Below are 17,810 nucleotides of genomic sequence, written 5' to 3' on the forward strand. Positions count from 1 at the left end.
TATACCATACTTTTTGGTTCTTATCTCTAAAATAGTTAAAAACAAAACAAAACAGGTTTTACATATAAAGTAAGCCAACTTTAAAAATTAAAATTTGTATTCATTTGTGCTGTTTTCTGTGTAAAGAAATCAAGACAACTTCAATCCTTAGTCCCTGCTTTTTCCTCCCTCCTGGGCAGTAGCAGTCATTCCTGACAATTGCTCCTGCCAAAAAATCTTAAACTTTTTTATGTATCATTCATCTTCTTGTAGTATTACGTGCCTAACATAATAGGAAATTAATTTTTGATATTTAGTTGCCAGATTTTGAACAACCAGGATTTAATATTTTCATTTTTTGATAATCAGAATGTCACTTTGATGCCTTCTTTCCCCCTGCAGAGCCTTTGAATCTGTCCATTTCTTTCTATTTTTCAGTTAAGTCCCTTGTTTATGTCTATTTAATTTTTAGAAAATTAAGAAAATTAGTTACTGAACTGGACAAGTCATCTGTTTTTAGTAGGTTTCGACTACTCCCACTTTTACTTTTGCTTGTTCTGCTCATGAAAGATGATCTTGTTTCACTTGGACTCCAGCCAGGTAGTGTAACTGATGTTGCTTTTGAACGTCCAGGGACATTCTCTAGGATATCTTGGCAGCCCATGAGTCGAACTTCCAAAGTACCTGTTAACATGAACAAATGTGTTAGATAAGAACCTCAATTTGTAATTTTTAAAAGCATGAGTTCTGTACTATAACCTTCTTACTAATTCTGTGGGAATGGCAAAAAAAATTATAATGAAAACAACATCAATTAAAATAAGGAGTTTTAAGAATCAGTTATCATCTTTCCTTTTAATAATAACTTTATTAAAATGAAGGCCACTTATAATCCAATGAAATGAAGAGAGTAGAGATATGGAATTTATATCTCTACTCATATAATCCACCACATCTCAAACTGGACATGTCCCAAAGCAACATCCATTTAAACACTTACCTATTTTAAAAACTTCTACAATGTAGGATTTGCCCTTCCCCCAAAACTTTCCTAACTTTTTTTCTATTGATATCACCAAAACTCCTAATCATCAAGGCTTGAAACCTCTAACTTTGCTCTTTGCTTGACTTTCTTTATCCTTCCTATTCAATCAACTGCCATGATGCATTAATTCTTTGCTCTGGTAAACTTACTTTGTCCCTCTCTGCCACCATTTTATTTAAGGCTTTTATCTCTTGCCTGGACTAGTGTAATAATTTTAATTAGTCTTTTCTGTCTTTAGTTTTGGCACTCTCCATATCGACCTTCATATTGTATAATCTTCCTACTTTATGTGACTCCTTCAAAAATTTTCAGTAGTTCCTTATTTTATACCAAATAAAGTTTAAAACGTTATTCTGGCATTCAAAGTTTCTCTAACAAATGTCTTAAATTTATATTTCCTTCCTCACTGTAGCACTCTTCACACATTTTATGACCCAAAAAAACTGTTGTTTATCCTGCTTTTCCATATCTCCTTACCTTAGATTGCACTGTTTTTTCCCAAAATGGAACAGACTCCATGATGAAAACTGCCTTTGTTAAATATTCATCTTAGGTACTACTCCTTCATGAAGCCCTCCCATATTCTTTCTCTATCCTTCTTCAAAATCACTTATATCATTTTGCTTAGATAGTCTGCTTTGTACTTAATGCACTTTTATTTGAGTTATTTTCCTTATTAACCTGAAAACTCCTACATGTGATAATCGGATTAAGTCTACACTGCCCATCTTTAGATTTAATCACCAAAGGTTTTAATCACCAAAAGTGAGAGCACCTCCAAATTCTGGGAGGTCCCAACCCATGTGTGCTAGAGTGGGTGACGAATCAGAATCAACTGACCGCCCCTTAGGCGGTCTATGAGAAGTGTCTATTGTGATTGGACATGCAAATGAGGAGGGAGCCACAGGAAGTGACACATAAGTGATCCCTTTAAAAGGAGAAGATCTTCAGTCAGTTGGGGGATTCTGGTGAAGAGGGTGGATGGTGAAGGAGGTCTTCTAGCTCTTCTGGTCTGTGGAGGTGGTGAGTTTAAAGACTGACTGAATCTTCCTGAAATTCTCTTAAGGAACTTCATTAATAGACTCTGTGAATGAAGCTTTGCTTCATTCACCTCCAGGCCTCTGGCCCTCTGACTCTAGGCTGAGGGTTAATTAGATCTACCTGGATTAATTAGAGGATCTTAGCAATTAACCTACTGTGTTAAGATTCTTATTTCCTCTCTCTCTTCTTAACTGTAAATAAACTTCCATAAAAGTCAATTTTGACTTGAGGTTATTCCTAAATTGGGGAAATTTCCCCTGGCGACCTCCTTTTAATATATTGAACCGAAAAACACCTTTTCCCCCCTTACATACAGAATAAGCATTTTTTATTCTCAGTGCATAGAAGAGAAATCTGGATGCAGTAGATATTTAATAGTTTTAAATAAGCTTAAGTTAAAATAAATGACAAATATCAAAAAACATATGCCAGCATCTGCCTGAAGAGCACATCACTTAGTTTATCAAAGGCAAGAATCTACTTGGTGCCAGGTCTTAGAAATAGAGGGACAAAAAAAGGGGAAAACTCCCTTCTCTCAGGAAGTTTATGTTAGTTGGAGGAATGACCACATAGTAGAGAAAAAATACAAAGTAATATTTTTTTGGAAAGAATTAGAAGTTGAGGGGAAATGATGATGGATTTAATGTAGAATGTGGTGCTTGAACTGACCTGTGAGGGAAACTAAGAAGCAGAAATGAGGAGTATGTACATCATTATAAGAATGAGGGGCGACCTATGCAAAGAAATGGAGATGGAAGACTGAGGAAGAACAAAAAGACTAGTTAGTGGAGTGAAGCAAGGATGCCCATTATCACCACTATTATTTAATATTATACTAGAAATCCTAGTTTTAGCAATTAGAGAAGAAAAAGAAATTGAAGGAATTAAAGTAGACAATAAGGAAACTAAACTATCACTCTTTGCAGATGATGTGATGGTATACTTAGAGAACACTGGAAAAATAACTAAAAAACTACTTGAAATAATGAATAACTTTAGCAAAGTTGCAGGATACAAAACAAACTCACATTAATCACCAGCGTTTCTATATATTTCCAACAAAACTCTAGACCAGTGATGGGCAAACTTTTTAAAGAGGGGGCTAAAGGAAAGGAAATGCTCATACATCAATCTGTTTCTAAGGCAACTCTTTTGAAGTTTCATTGTATTGTATCCTACTCATTGTATTTGTCAGATCAGGAATGATGTCGAGCAGTTGGATAGAAAATTTCAGGCCCCTCCCCCCCAATCTGGCCTGCAGGCTGTAGTTTGCCCATCACTGCTCTAGACAATATAAAGTATTGGGGAATCTATTTGCCAAGACAAACTCAGGAATTATATGAACACAACTACAAAACACGTTTCACACAAATAAAACTAGACCTAAGCAACTGGAAAAAAATTAATTGCTCGTGGGTAGGCAGAGGTGATATAATAAAAATCCTAATTAAATTAATTTATTTATTCAGTGCCATACCAATCAAACTATCAGAAAACTATTTTATGGAACTATGAAAGATAATAATGAGATTCATCTGCAAGAACAAAAGTTTAAGAATATCAAGGGAACTAGTGAAAAAAAATGTGAAGGATGGTAGCTTAGAGGTACCAGATCTTAAACTGTTCTATAAAGCAGTAATTATCAAAACAATCTGATACTGGCTAGGAAATAGAAGGGTGAATCAAATTGATAAGGGGTAAATGATCTTAGCAATCTAGTGTTTGATAAACCCAAAGATCCTAGCATTTGGGATAAGAACTCACTATTTAACAACAACTGCTGGGAAAATTGGGAAACAGTATGGCAAAAATTAGGTTTAGATCAATATCTCACACCCTATACCAAGATACGGTCAAAATGGGCATATGATTTAAAACACAGAGTGATATTATAAGTAAATAAGGGAACTTAGAATAGTTTACCTATCAGATCTATGGAGAACGGAAGAATTTATGTCCAACAAGGGATAAAGAACATTACAAGATGAATAATTTTGAATACATTAAAATAAAAAGGTTTTGGACAAACAAAACCAATGCAACCAAGATTAGTAGGAAAATAAACTGGGAAACAATTTTTATAACAAATTTCTCTGATAAAGGTCTCATTTCTCAAGTATCTACAGAAGTAAATAAAATCTATAAAAATTCAAGTCATTCCCTAATTCAGTGATTCCCAAAGTGGGCGCTACCGCCCCATGGTGGGTGCTGCAGCGATGACCATAGGTGCATTTATCTTTCCTATTAATTGCTATTAAAATTGAAAAAATAATAATTTCCAGGGGGCTAAGTAAAATTTTTTCTGGAAAGGGGGCGATAGGTCAAAAAATTATGGGAACCATCGCCCTAATTGATAAATGGTTAAAGCAGTGATGGGCAAACTACGGCCTGCGGGCCAGATGCAGCCCCCTGAAATGTTCTATCCAGCAGCACAACAGTATTCCTAATCTGATGAATACAATGAAACTTCTAAAGAGTTGCCTTAGAAACAGACTGACAGACAAGCATTTCCTTTCCTTTGGCCCCCTCATTAAAAAGTTAAAGAGGGGGCTAAAGGAAAGGAAATGCTCATACATCAATCTGTTTCTAAGGCAACTCTTTTGAAGTTTCATTGTATTGTATAGTTTGCCCATCACTGGGTTAAAGGATATAAATAGGCAATTTTCAGATAAAATAAACCAAAGCTATCAATAATCATATAAAAAAATGTCCTAAATCCCTCCATTAGAGAAATGTAAATCAAAACAACTCTGAGGTATCACCTCACACCTAGCAGATTGACTAAAATGAAAGAAGGGGAGAGTAATGAATGTTGGAGGGGATGTGGCAAAATTGGGACACTAATGCATTGCTGATAGCGTTGTGAACTGATTCAGCCATTCTGGAGGGCAGTAGGGCTATAAAAGAATGCATACCTTTTGAGCTAGTCACATCACTATGAGGTTTATATTCCAAAAGAGACAAAAAATAAATGGGAAAGAACCTGTTTGTACCAAAATATTTATAGCTGCTCTTTTTGTAGTGGCAAAGAATTGTAACTAAAAGGATGTCCTTCATTTAGGAAATGGCTGAACAAATATTCTTGTGCTATATAATACTATTATGATGAACAGATTAATTTCAAAAAGAGCTGGAAAGAGCTGCATGAATTGATGCAGAGTGAAATAAACAGAACCAGGAGAACATTGTACACAGTAACTGAAATACTGTGGAATGATCAAATGTGATAGACTTTGCTACTAATGGCAATACAATGATCCAGGACAATTATGAGAGACTTATGAAAAAGAATGCTATCCACCTCCAGAGAAAGAACTGTTGGAGTATAAATACAGATGAAAACATATGATTTATCACTTTTTATTTGGATATATGATTTGGGGTTTTAGTTTTGTAAGATTTTTCACTTACAAAGATTAATAATATGGAAATATGTTTTGCGTGATAATATGTGTGAAATAATATAACCCAGAATGAATTGCTTGTCAGTCCTGGGAGGGAAGAAGGAAGAGAGACAACATGGATCATATAACTTCAGAAAATTATATGAAAATTTGTTATTAAAATAAAATTTAAAGAAAGATTAGTTAGGAAGAACTGAGGAAGGGTTATAAGGCATAAAATGGATGGAAAAGGAGGTTGGAACTAGGTTAGGAAAGGCTTCAAAATGGCATATTTCTATTCAATCCTAGAACTAAGGAAGAGTCCCTGGAGTATACTAAGCAGGAGAGTAGCCTGGTCATACCTGTGTTTCATAAATATCACTTGGGCATCTGTGTGGAAAAGACTAGAGGCAGGGAGAGTACATGGGAGGCAATTACAACACTCCAGGAAAGAGCTGATGAGGGCCTAAATGAGGATGGAAGCTCTGTGATAAAGAGGAAATTCATTCTAGAGATGCTGCGTTAATTAAGACTCCTCAAGACTTGTCAACTGATGAAATGCTTGGGATAAAGGAGAGTGAAGAATGAAGGATAACTCAGAAGCTGCAAACCTTATGACTTTATAAGGATGTAGTGTGCTCAGGATGGAGACATTTAGAAGATCAGGAGGCAGAAGATGATTTTTGGACATATAAGTCTGAGATACGGAAAATCTTATAAATGTTCAAATGGAGACTAGGAAACTATGGCTAGTGATACAGATCTAGGAATCATGGCATGAAGAAGACAGAGGCAGCTAGAGGTGGTACAGTGAATAGAATAGGAATTAGGAAGACTCTGAGTTCAAATCCTATGTTAGAAGCTTGATAGTTGTGTGACCCTGGGCAAGTAACTTATTCTCTCTAAAACTTATTTGTGGAGGAAAAAAATTAGTAGAGTTGTGAGGATCAAAGGAGATAACAGGAAGTGCTCTGCGAACCTTAAAAAAGCTATAGAAAATCTCTTCTAGCTATTCTAACAACTACCTATTCATTAAATCCATAGGAGCCAATAAGGCGAGAGAGATAAGGCTATAGGGAGAAAAGGGAAAGAAAGATTCAATACAGAGCCTTGGGAAAGGTCCATGGACAGGGATGGGATATAGATGATGATCCAAGGTGAAAAAATTCTGACTTCTAACTTCCTGAATGCTTACAAGCATGGTCAAATGAAATGAAGTGCTTCAAACATGAGAAATAATACTTACAAATGTGTTTCTTCTAGAAGATAAGGAAAAAATGTTAAAATGTAAATTACAAAATCAGATTTTTTGTGAGTTAAAAGCTGTTTTCAAAGCTATTAGTTAGCACAGGAAACAATGTATATGGCTTCTGCAGAAACAAATCTATACTCTTGGTTTGGACATAGACATGCAATAATTTTCATTATAGAAGCTGAGCCAACCTGTTGATTTATAACTAAATAAATGATAATTTCTTTAAACATGATTTCTCTAAATAAAAAGGTGCATAAAAGATTTCTAAATACAAATATTCCTAGAAGGCAATCTTCTCAATGGAAACAACACAAGGGATTGAATTAGAAGGCCTGGGAAAAGGGATGTGGTTTTTCAACTTCCTATTTGAGCTTGGGCAAGTCCTTACCTAAGATTAAATTTCCTTGCCTTTCAGACAGGGTTAAATAACATGTGTGCTAACTTATACTTCACAGGATTATAAAGACCCTCTGAGAGTGTATGTTAAGAGTTGTGTAATTGCCAGACTTTATATAAACGTACATGTCACAAGTAAACTACTTCTCGGATGTGCCAGAGTATCTGAAAGCACCAGGCTGTGGTCAATATGAGATGATTTAATACGCTAGAAAGAACAAGATAATAGAAGTAACAGAAGAATACATTGTCAAAAGTAGTAACATTTAGGAAATAGTACATTCTGCTTAAAAATAACCCACGTTAAAGGGCAGCCAGATGGTACAATGGATAGAGGGATGGCCTTGGAGTCAAGACCCGAGTTCAAATCTAACTTCAGATGCCTCCTGGCTGTGTGACCATGCACAAGTACTGTTTGCCTCCATTTCCTCATCTGTAAAATGCGCTGAAGAAAGAAATGTCAAAACATCCCAGTATTTCTGCCAAAAAAACTGCAAATAGAACCATGAAGAGTTGGACAGGACTAAAATGACTGAACAAAAACAAAACCCACATTAAAATTTGAAGATTAAAACTTGGTTATATTCAGTTATTTAACTAAGAACAGTTAAATGTGTTTGCTATTTCCAAGTATACACTATTAAATGTATTTTTTTTGTTGAAACATTACTTTTCTTATCTAAAAGTTTATACATGATAACCCTAAGAAACTTCCAGGAAACCCCCTTAAAGTAAATGTACCCAAATCTGGATCCTTTAAAACCTCCTCATCATCTGGATATATAATGTATACTTGTTTACAAAGCCTAAAGTAATTTGTCATCATAATTTGATAAGTTTTTCCTAAGACAATGAGAATTTTTTAAAAGTGTTTTTACAATGTGGATATAAAGTGGGTATTTATATTGAGAAGTGACTATGTATTATATTATATGGCTTCTGTATTTGTTGAGTTGGAGTAGATTTGGGGAAGTTATGTTTTTTGAAGTTATTTAGGAAATACAAAACGTGGTTTTTGACAGCCTAATTACCCAGAGAATAGCTTAAGCTTCAAGCTTCATTTTGATTGTGGGATCAGACTTAGAGGTAGAAGGGATTTTAAATGGCATTCAGCTCAATCTTATCACTTTAGAAGAACAGAATTACTGACAAGTCCCAAGTAAAATTTTAATTCATTTTTACTGAAATTATAAAATTGGTTTAATTTAAAAAGAAAATGAATATCCAGTATATTGGTTTTTTTGGAGAGACTGGGATATTCAATTCATTTCCACTGCAAATACTTAGCTGATTACGTAGAAGTCATCCTAGGAAAACAAAAAACATCTGGCAACTACTTCAAAGTCTGGTATTTTATTAAATATTTTAGTAATTTCAATGTATCTGACAGAATATGATAATGTTCACTACCTGCTTTTAATTAGGAAAAAAAATGTTTTAAGGGGCTTTAACATCTTCCTTAAACATTAGAGATCTTCTGAAACTTTTTTAATAAGTAAGAGTATTACATTGGAAGAGTATCACTTACTTTACACTCTCAAATTTTATAGCTGACAATATATCAATAAAAAAATCAACAATACAAAAACTTAGGAATAAAAGTGAGTGCTTATAAGTAGCAGCTAGAAAAGCTACTAGTATAAGGAAATGGCTGTACTATTTTTTCTTTACTAGGTCTGGTGGGTCTTAAAACTTTTTTTCTCCCCATTTAACCATCTTGGTATGTTGAGTACCAAGCTTCTAAGAGCTTCTCTAAGAAGACTGCTTATTATGAAAGAAATGAAATTAAATTTAGTATAAGGTTTGAGTGCAACAACTATGCACACTTTGATATTACTTGCTCACAACCACGAAGTAATGCAGGAAGAGTCTACAAACCCACAAATTATGGGCAATGCAAACCCTCAAAAGTCAGTTTTATATAAACTGTAGATAAGTTATTTTTTGGGTCAATTTGGCATTACTGTCATAATCTTTTATTCTGCTAAAGTCTTTTGTTCCAGGTGCCTAAAAAAGAGAATTGAGCTTGAAGAAGACTGATTGGAGTTCTACCACCACCATTTTCTAGTCACATAACTTTGTTCTTATTTTAAGCAATTTACTTAAAACTCTGGGATCTATGTTTCCTCCTATGTAAAATACGGGGAAAAGACTGATATTTCTGAAATGTGTCAAGGTTTATCAAACATATTATATTATATACACTATTTCATTTGTTCATCCTAATCCCCAGAGAAGTGAGGTAAGTACTATAACTATTCTTTCTCCTACTTTATGGAGAGATAGATTCAGGGAACTTGGGACTTGCCTAAAAGAGATAACAATACTTGTACTACCAGCACTACTGGAGGATGGAAGCAGCTGGGGGGAAAAAAGAGATACCTTCAACTTGGTGATTTGTATTCATTTGAGAAGCGCTCCTAAACAAATGAGTCAAGAAAATGGGTAACCACCTTTATGTTAAAGAATTTCAGAACTGGAAGGGACTCAGAAACCAACTATTCCAATCCATGCATGAAAACGAATTCTCCATCTAACATGCTCACAACAAGGGTCACCTAGTGGAGGCAGATTTGCCTGCACTAACAGCTCTAATTGTTGGGCAGTTTCTATTTAGAACAACCTAATTCAATCACTGATTCTCTCCTGTGCTCCTGGATTGACTTCGTGTAGCCAAGTAGAATAAGTCTCCCCATCCTTCTATGAGCCTCTTTACAACACTCGCATCTCCATGCAAGTAGTCTTCTAGTCAAACCAAAAGATAGCTGCTTAGGAATTCTATTCTGTCCTTTTCCATCTCCATTCCTGGAATGGGTTCAGAAGATCACTGACCTAGAGTTGGAAGAAAAAAGCCTTCTTGCCCCAAAGCCCTCAATTTACAAATGAAGAAACTGAGGCAAAGGAAGTCAAAGGACTTGCCCAATGTCGCAGAGGAAGTAAATAGGAGGGATTTGATAGACTTGAGAGCCAAAGCTGCTTCTCTGTTTGCAGACTCAATTCATAAGCTACTTCCCTCCATAAAGCCTTTCCTGATGTCCTCTGGGAAGAATCCCTCTTGAATTTCTCATTCCTTTCTATTGGACTCCTATGTAATTATCACATTCAAATTTGTATTACAGATTTTCGTATTTAGGTCTTTTCTTCCTATTAGACTATAAGCTCCATGAGTGCAAAGATTGTTTCTCACTTTCACATCAAATAGTCATACATTTGTGAATACACATATATTTAACATAGTTATACATTTGTGTTTACTGAATGCATGGCATATATTAGGACCTTAGAGGCAACAGGAAATTTATTTAAGCCATGAGCTTTGTTTTCTTTGGCCTCAAATTTCATCAAGGGGAGGTGGCACAGTAGAAAAGAGTGCAGGACCTGGAGTCAGAAAGATGTGAATTCAAATCTATTCTCAGTGGCTTAATTTATTTCAAGTTCAAATAAGCAAGTCATCTGACTTCTGTTCATCTCAGTTTCCATAAATGTAAAATGGAGTTAATAATACCTACCTTCAAGGATTATTTTGAGGATAAAAATGAGATAATATTTATAAAAGTGCTTTGCAAACATTAAAGCACTATATATTCTTAACATCATTATAGTAATATATTACTTATATAATAATATAATAAGTGTACTAAAGCTGCAAAATCAAAAAAGCTTACATGAAGGTATTAACATCTCAGTTGCATTTTAAGGAGTAGGTAGGAAGGAATTCAACAGGCAAAAAGGGAATATATCTGAGTGAGAAAAGTGGAAGGACAGATACAGAAGTGAGAGGGAACCTGATATGTTCTATGATCCAGGCATAAATACAAAGCACATGAGTGATAGTAATGTGAGATAAGAGTTAGAAAGGCTAGGTGATGATAATTTGTGGAGTCTTTAATTCTGTGCAAAAGAGTAAACTCTACTTGGAAGGCAAAAGAAGCTTCTCAATACTTCTCAAGATGGAATGACAGTTATTGTCATAGATTGCTCTATAAAATTATCATGGAAGGGATATAAAAGGCACATTGGAAGAGAATAGAAGTGAAAAGACTTTCCATGAGGCTACTGCAATAGTCTAGGTGACTGGCAATAGGAGCCTAGACTAATATGAGAGTAGGTATGACAAGATATATTGATAAATGTAATGTATATAGCATTGACAAGACTCATTATATTCATAAATAATGGTTCTTTTCTAGAGGCAGCTGCTGATACAGTAGATAAGTGTTATGGCTGGAATCAGGAGGCCCTGAATCTCATCTAGGCTCATAGATACTTCCTATCTGTGTCACCCATGGCAAATCAATTAAACTTTCTTTGCATCAGTTTCCTGAGATAGTACCACAGGGTTCTTGTGAGGATCAGATGAGTTAACATTTGTTTAAAGAGAGGGGAGTGGGAAGTGTGTGTGTGTGTGTGTGTGGGGGGGGGGGGGGGGGGTGGGAGGCCTGGGGCCATACGTAGTGCAGTGCCTGGCTTATAGTAGGCCTTATATAAATGCTTATTTCCTCTTTTGCTCTCTTTATAGCAGTGCAAAATTTAGCTTCCTATAAGAGATGCAAAGAGATTTTAGAACTAGGTGAAACATTAGATTTGTTACAATTCCATTGTTTTACAAAAGAGCCAACTAAAGGTCAAAGAATGTTACTTGCTCAAAGTCAAATAATCAGTGGTAAAACCACTTTTCAAGAATTTGAGATTTAATCTCTAAAACCACACAAAGTAAGTCTGATTTACTACACAATACTATCATCTTCTTCCCCCTTCTCTCCCTGGGTTTTCTCTTTTCTAGGCTTGAAGACCAAGGATTTCACCAATTATTTCTGATAAGGCACAGTTAAGATACCACACCATCTGGTTACTATATAACATATGAGCTCCAGTTTGCCAAGTGTCTGGTCAAGAGCATAAAATCTTTCCTTACATCCCACACTGATTTCACCTTCTCCACTTCAGTTTCCTTTCAACACTATACAAACACTGTCTCCTCAAATTTCTCACAGTGCTATTACTTATCATGTTCTGTCTTTATTCAGTTATGTGTATACATGTCTTATCCCCCTTTCCCATCAAATTATAATAAGCTCTCTGATGACAGGAGATATGCCTCATTTCATTTCTGTATTCTTAGTACATGAATGTATTTAGCATAGCTACCTAACAAATATTTATGAAATTTAAACGAACAGTTCTTAAAGTATAATCTGAACACTATGGGAATGTATCCTTTACAAATACAGTTATTAAGCATTTATTGTGTACAGAATATTCTACTGTACTCTAGAGGAGACAAAATTTAGCTAAGACAGTTAGCTACTGACCTAGACCAGTGACGGGCAAACTTTTTAAAGAGGGGGCCAAAGGAAAGGAAATGCTCATCTGTCAGTCTGTTTCTAAGGCAACTCTTTCAAAGTTTCATTGTATTGTATCCTACTCCTTGTATTTGTCTGATTAGGAATAATGTTGGGCAGCTGGATAGAACATTACAGGGAGCCACATCTGGCCCACATGCCGTAATTTGCCCATCACTGACCTAGAGGAACCAAATTGGATAGGGTGTGGGGATAAGATACAAAGGTAATTAAAACATCACAATATTATATTCATTAGAGCTCTGTATGAAGATTTATTGACTTAGGAGAGGAGAGGGGAAATTAGGAGATAACTTAGAGGAATAGCATTTGAAAGAGGAAGGAATTCAATAGCTGCTAATGGGGAAAGAACTGAGAATAGTTCAAGTGAAGGCAGGGAAGTATCAAAGGACAGAATATCGATTTAGCACTGAATATAGAATATATAGAGGGTAGTAATAAAATTAGATGAGTCAAGTCCTATTTTAGCGGTCTTTGAATGCCAGGTAAAAGAGCATGAATTTTATATGAGAAGCAATAGGAAGCCAATGTTTATGTTTTAGCAGAAAAATGGCACAAATAGGCTTGTAGCAGAATGATTCATCTGACAGGAGCATTAAAAAAGACAGTGTAAGAGAGTGTGCAAGAGGTAGAAGCTACTGTAACAGTCCAGTTGGGCAATAAGAGCCTGTACTAGTGGTAGCAATGTACATAGAGATGAAACAGATGATAGGAAAGAGGTTGCTGAAATAGAATCCACAAGACCTGAACAGAGAAAGGATAAGAAAAAGGCCTCAACAGAGGCCGTCAGGTGATGCCAAAGACATAAATAATGAAGTCAGGACTAGGAACAAGTTTAGGAGGAGAGATAACTAGCTTGGTTTTGAACATGTCGATAGTCAACCAGGTGATGTCCTTTAGGCAGTTAGGAACACAGCTTTGAAGCTCAAAAAAGAGGTTAAGACTTGAAATAAAGGTTTGAGCATCAGCTATACAGGTGGTGAGAATATGTATAAAAGAAAGCTAAGAGCAGATTTTGGGAAAGAATCACATTAAGGAATTTAGAAGAGGATGAAAAACCATCAGATGGAATGATCAGAGAAGTAAGAAACCTGGGAGTTATGGTGTTTCTTAAGGTAAGAACAGGGGGATAATCTAGTAAAAGGTTGTCAATAGCATTAAAAGCTTTAAGAAAATCAAAGTAGTTGAGAATTAGGGAAAAAACATAAATGGATTTGGTGAGTATGGTCATCAATAAGCTCTCAGAGAAAGGAAATTTTACTAGAGTTGCACAAGAAGATGAATTACAAAGAGATGAGGGAAAGAAAGAGGCTAGTGAAAAAGTGGTTCAAAGTAATAGCAACTTTTCAAGGTTAATAGTAGAGAAGAGGAACAGGGCAGTAGTTCAATGGTCTAACAGTGTCAAGAGAAAACTTTTTTTAGGACTAGGAAGGAGCTGGTGAAGGGAGATTTAAAAATGTGTGAAAAAAGTACTAACTATGAAAGGAAGATCCTAGAGGTGGCAGAAAATGGAACTGACAACACAAAGAGAGGGATTACTAATTCTTCTGAGAGCAGAGTGAAGGAAGAAGGAAAGGGTGATGTTGTGAAGTTTTGTGGAATCAAGGAAGGCAGTTAAGGGAATTCTCTTTCCATGACTCAAATCCTCTGGGTCAAATAATCAGCTAGGTTTACCTGTTGTTAGGGTGGAGAGAGGTAAGAAAAAGTTTGTAATAATCCGTGAAAAATGAGGAATCAACATGGGTAGGATTAACTGAGTAGCAGAGGGGGTATTGCTGCCTCTTAACATGAATTTTAGAATATGAAATAAATTTAATGTTTGTGATTTTTATCCATTAATATTCAGTAGTCCTGCAATGGGAATCATCCAAATACTAATATTTATGTGGGAATTAAGATGTCTAAGTTGAATATGGTAGAAGATGAAGGGAAACAAGGGATTGCATGATGGTATATCAAAGGAAGGAAGTATTAAAGTTCTCAAACCATGGGGTCAAAACTAGGTATAAAAAATTAAAGAAAATGTAGAATGGGATGAAAGGGACACATCAAAGAAAACAGTCACAATGAGTAGAAAAAATAAGTCAAATATAAAAGAAAAGTCAGATAGCTAAGGAGTTATGGGTAGGGGAAAGGACATGTTTGTATAAAAATATTTAAAGCAGCTCTTTTTTGGGGTAGCAAAGAATTAGAAACTGAGAGGATGTCCATCAATTAGAGAATGGCTGAGAAAGTTGTAGTATATTATGGTAATGGAATACTACTATGCTATAAGAAACGACGAACAAGATGAATTAGAAAAACCTGGAAAGTCCTACATGAACTGATGCAAAGTGAAGGGAGCAGAAACAGGAGAATACTGTACATGGCAACAGCAATTATATGATAAGCATTTATGAATGACAGCTATTCTTGGCAATGCAGTGATCCAAGAAAATCCTCAACACTTTCATTTCATTCCTAGAAAAACTCTATAGAGTATATTAAACAAATGGAAGAAGTAACCATTGCTCAATCAAGAAAAGTATATAACAGACACATTATATCTGGGTTTCAGGATGGTGTCAGTTTCTCAAAGTATTCTTGTGGACAAGCTGGAAAGACAATATGAAAGATGAATGAAGTTGGACCAATTCAGATCTTGTTAAATAACTAGGCCCAGAGTTATCCTAAAAGACAGTCAGTCTCTAAAGGATAGCACAAGGGATCTGCCCTAGGTCCTAATTTTCTCAACATTGCTTAAATGGAATTATAGACAGAATGATTATAAAATTTGCAAATAACATAACTACAACTCGCTTAGAGAGAAATCAAATGAAATCCTAAAAGGTTGATTTTGATAATCTAAACAAATATATTCATTACTAAAATATAATGAAAATGGATTTTTAAAATTGTAACAACCCCAAAGTATAGCTAACCCACCACATACCTGTTAATGCTGCTGGTTTGGATAGTGTACTATATTGGTTTTGTGTAGATATTACACTCTGCCGTGGACTTAGTGTTGGTGATCCAACAAGCGATAACTCCTCAATAATAATACTGCTTTTGGGATGATTTTTTGGAAGTTCATTCAATCTCTGTTCTAATGAATACTTTAAAAGATCCAACTTTTGACTGGATTCATTAAATCTTGCTTGGGCCTTGAATAGAAAAGAGGGTACTTTCATTTTAATAATTACATTCTTTGAATATTCTATTTATTAAGGTAAAATATTTAATATGAAAATTACTTCTGAAAGTGCTTTTCTGTCTGTTACTTTTCCTGATCCAAGTAGTTTCATCACATTCTTTGCACCTTCTGCTACTGCAAACTCTATCCTAAAATGATGCCGTAATTCTTCCATTCGAAGTTCAAGAGGACTTATCACAGGTTTTGCTAGAAGAAAAAAAAAAAATTGAAGTAAACTTAAAAGAACCAACTATTTGGATTACCCTCAGAAAACTTAAAACTTTAAAAAGCAAATAAATTTCAAGATTAATCAAAAATTATTTAAGTGGTAATAATTATACTTAATGGACACTAAGGTGAAACGTAGGTCTTTACATATAAACTGCATGGTAAACTTAAACTATAAGTGTGAAAAAAAATTTTTAGAACTAAGGATAAGCCAGTATGTACACATGTTGTCTAATCCCTAGATCACAATAGTTTCCATCTATGCTTTTAGCACTTAGTTGAAAAGTTTCCTCTGGCATGAAAAATAGCAAACAATACATGTGCTCGCTGACTGTGATAAGACTTTTGTTTTGAAAAAATAAATAAATAAATATATATATATATATAATTTCTAAGTCAATTTTAAGTCAAAAGTTTTTTAAAGCCAAAAAAGCATTTAAATTTATAATATTGGTAATACAAATTGGTTATCTACTTGAAATGGAAAGGGTCAAATTATTTTCATATTTAAATACATGTAACTCCATAAAGTTCATTAGAGAGAAAAAATTGTAATTCCTTCTCCACCTCATAATCTCTTGTTTAGATTAATAACAACAACAACAAAATACCCCATATCCATATTGGCATATCCCTAGCTAAGTTGCTGACATTATAAAGAAAATAATAGTTCATTTCTGATCCATCACCATTATCAAAAGCCAGTTCATTGGTCTGGACTGCCTGAAGAATCTGCATCCTTATGACTTCTATTTTGGTCTTGCTATCCTGAAGCAGCTGTTGAGCTGTGGCAAGTAGTTTTCGATCCTATTGAAAAGAAGTTTCAAAATGTAAGGCAATAAAAGAGCATCATCACCATCATCAATAAGCACTGACTATAAGCCAGGCATTGTGCTAAGCACTGAAAATACAAAGAAAGGCTAAATTCAAACAGCAGTAGAAAAAAACACAGAATTAAAAATGAAATGATAAGCAGAATTGTACAGTATGACAGATTTAATTTAAAAAAAAAATAGGGGGACAGGGGAAATTAACATTTTTACTTTTTATTAGAGTGCATGTTGATTGAGAGCCAGGCCTAGAGATGGGAGGTCCTAGGGTCAAATCTGGCCTCAGACACTTCCCATGCTGACCCTGGGCAAGTCACTTGACCCCCATTACCTACACCCTTAACACTCTTCTGCCTTGGAGCCAATACAAAGCATTGACTCCAAGTCAGAAGGTAAGGGGCAAATAAACAAACAAATAAATAAATAAAGTACATAGTGAGCATGTAAGGAGAATCAAGTGAATTTTATTGTTAAAGCCAAAACATAAGGGGGCAGCTCAGTTGCTTGAAAGCCAGACTTAAAGTTGGGAGGTCCTGGGTTCAAATTTGACCTCAAGATATTTCATAGCTGTGTGACCCTGGGAAATTCACTTTATCTCAATTGCCTAGTCATCACCACTCTTCTGGCTCAGAACCAAAATACAGCATTGAGTCTGAGATGGAAGATAAGAGGTTTTTTAAAAAGCCCCCCAAAATAACTAATCTCTATAGCCCTGTTTTACAAACTACTAAATTCATAACAACTGTGTGACATAGGAAGTACAAATATTATTTAATTTCTCTTTTAAAGATGAGGAACTTTAAATTCTGAGAGGCTGGGTTACTTGTTGAGTGTTACACATAGTTAATAAGGACGAGTATTTGAACCCAAACCCAAATGTACTCTTCAATACCACACGCCTTATCTCAAAAACTCAAAAGATAAGTCTTCTAATATGTAAAGTTACAGCTATTCTTGTCCTTACCTTGTATAAAATTTACTACATTTTTTCTTTTCCATGATCAGTGTGGATCAGAAATTTAAAAGTTAAATGCTATCAGATAAAAAGCAACATGTGTCAAAGTGCTCTGAGTTTAAAAATAAGTTGTCCTTTCCTGTCACTTTTAGGTTGATTT

The 17,810-nt window shown here is 35.0% G+C and overlaps 1 protein-coding gene across 1 annotated transcript in view; it reads right to left on the bottom strand.

Annotated features, from left to right (window-relative positions):
- PKN2 (protein kinase N2) overlaps positions 1–17,810 on the bottom strand; it is a 191,495-nt gene that overhangs the window by 53,434 nt on the left and 120,251 nt on the right. Inside the window, exons 4-7 of the mRNA XM_044674359.1 lie at positions 16,555–16,672; positions 15,699–15,844; positions 15,395–15,608; positions 526–663 (exon numbers count right to left, since the gene is read on the bottom strand). Of these exons, the coding sequence (XP_044530294.1) occupies positions 526–663; positions 15,395–15,608; positions 15,699–15,844; positions 16,555–16,672 (616 nt within the window). The remainder of the gene's footprint in view (positions 1–525; positions 664–15,394; positions 15,609–15,698; positions 15,845–16,554; positions 16,673–17,810) is intronic.

This window comes from Gracilinanus agilis, chromosome 4, assembly GCF_016433145.1.
Source record: "Gracilinanus agilis isolate LMUSP501 chromosome 4, AgileGrace, whole genome shotgun sequence".
Taxonomy (NCBI): domain Eukaryota; kingdom Metazoa; phylum Chordata; class Mammalia; order Didelphimorphia; family Didelphidae; genus Gracilinanus; species Gracilinanus agilis.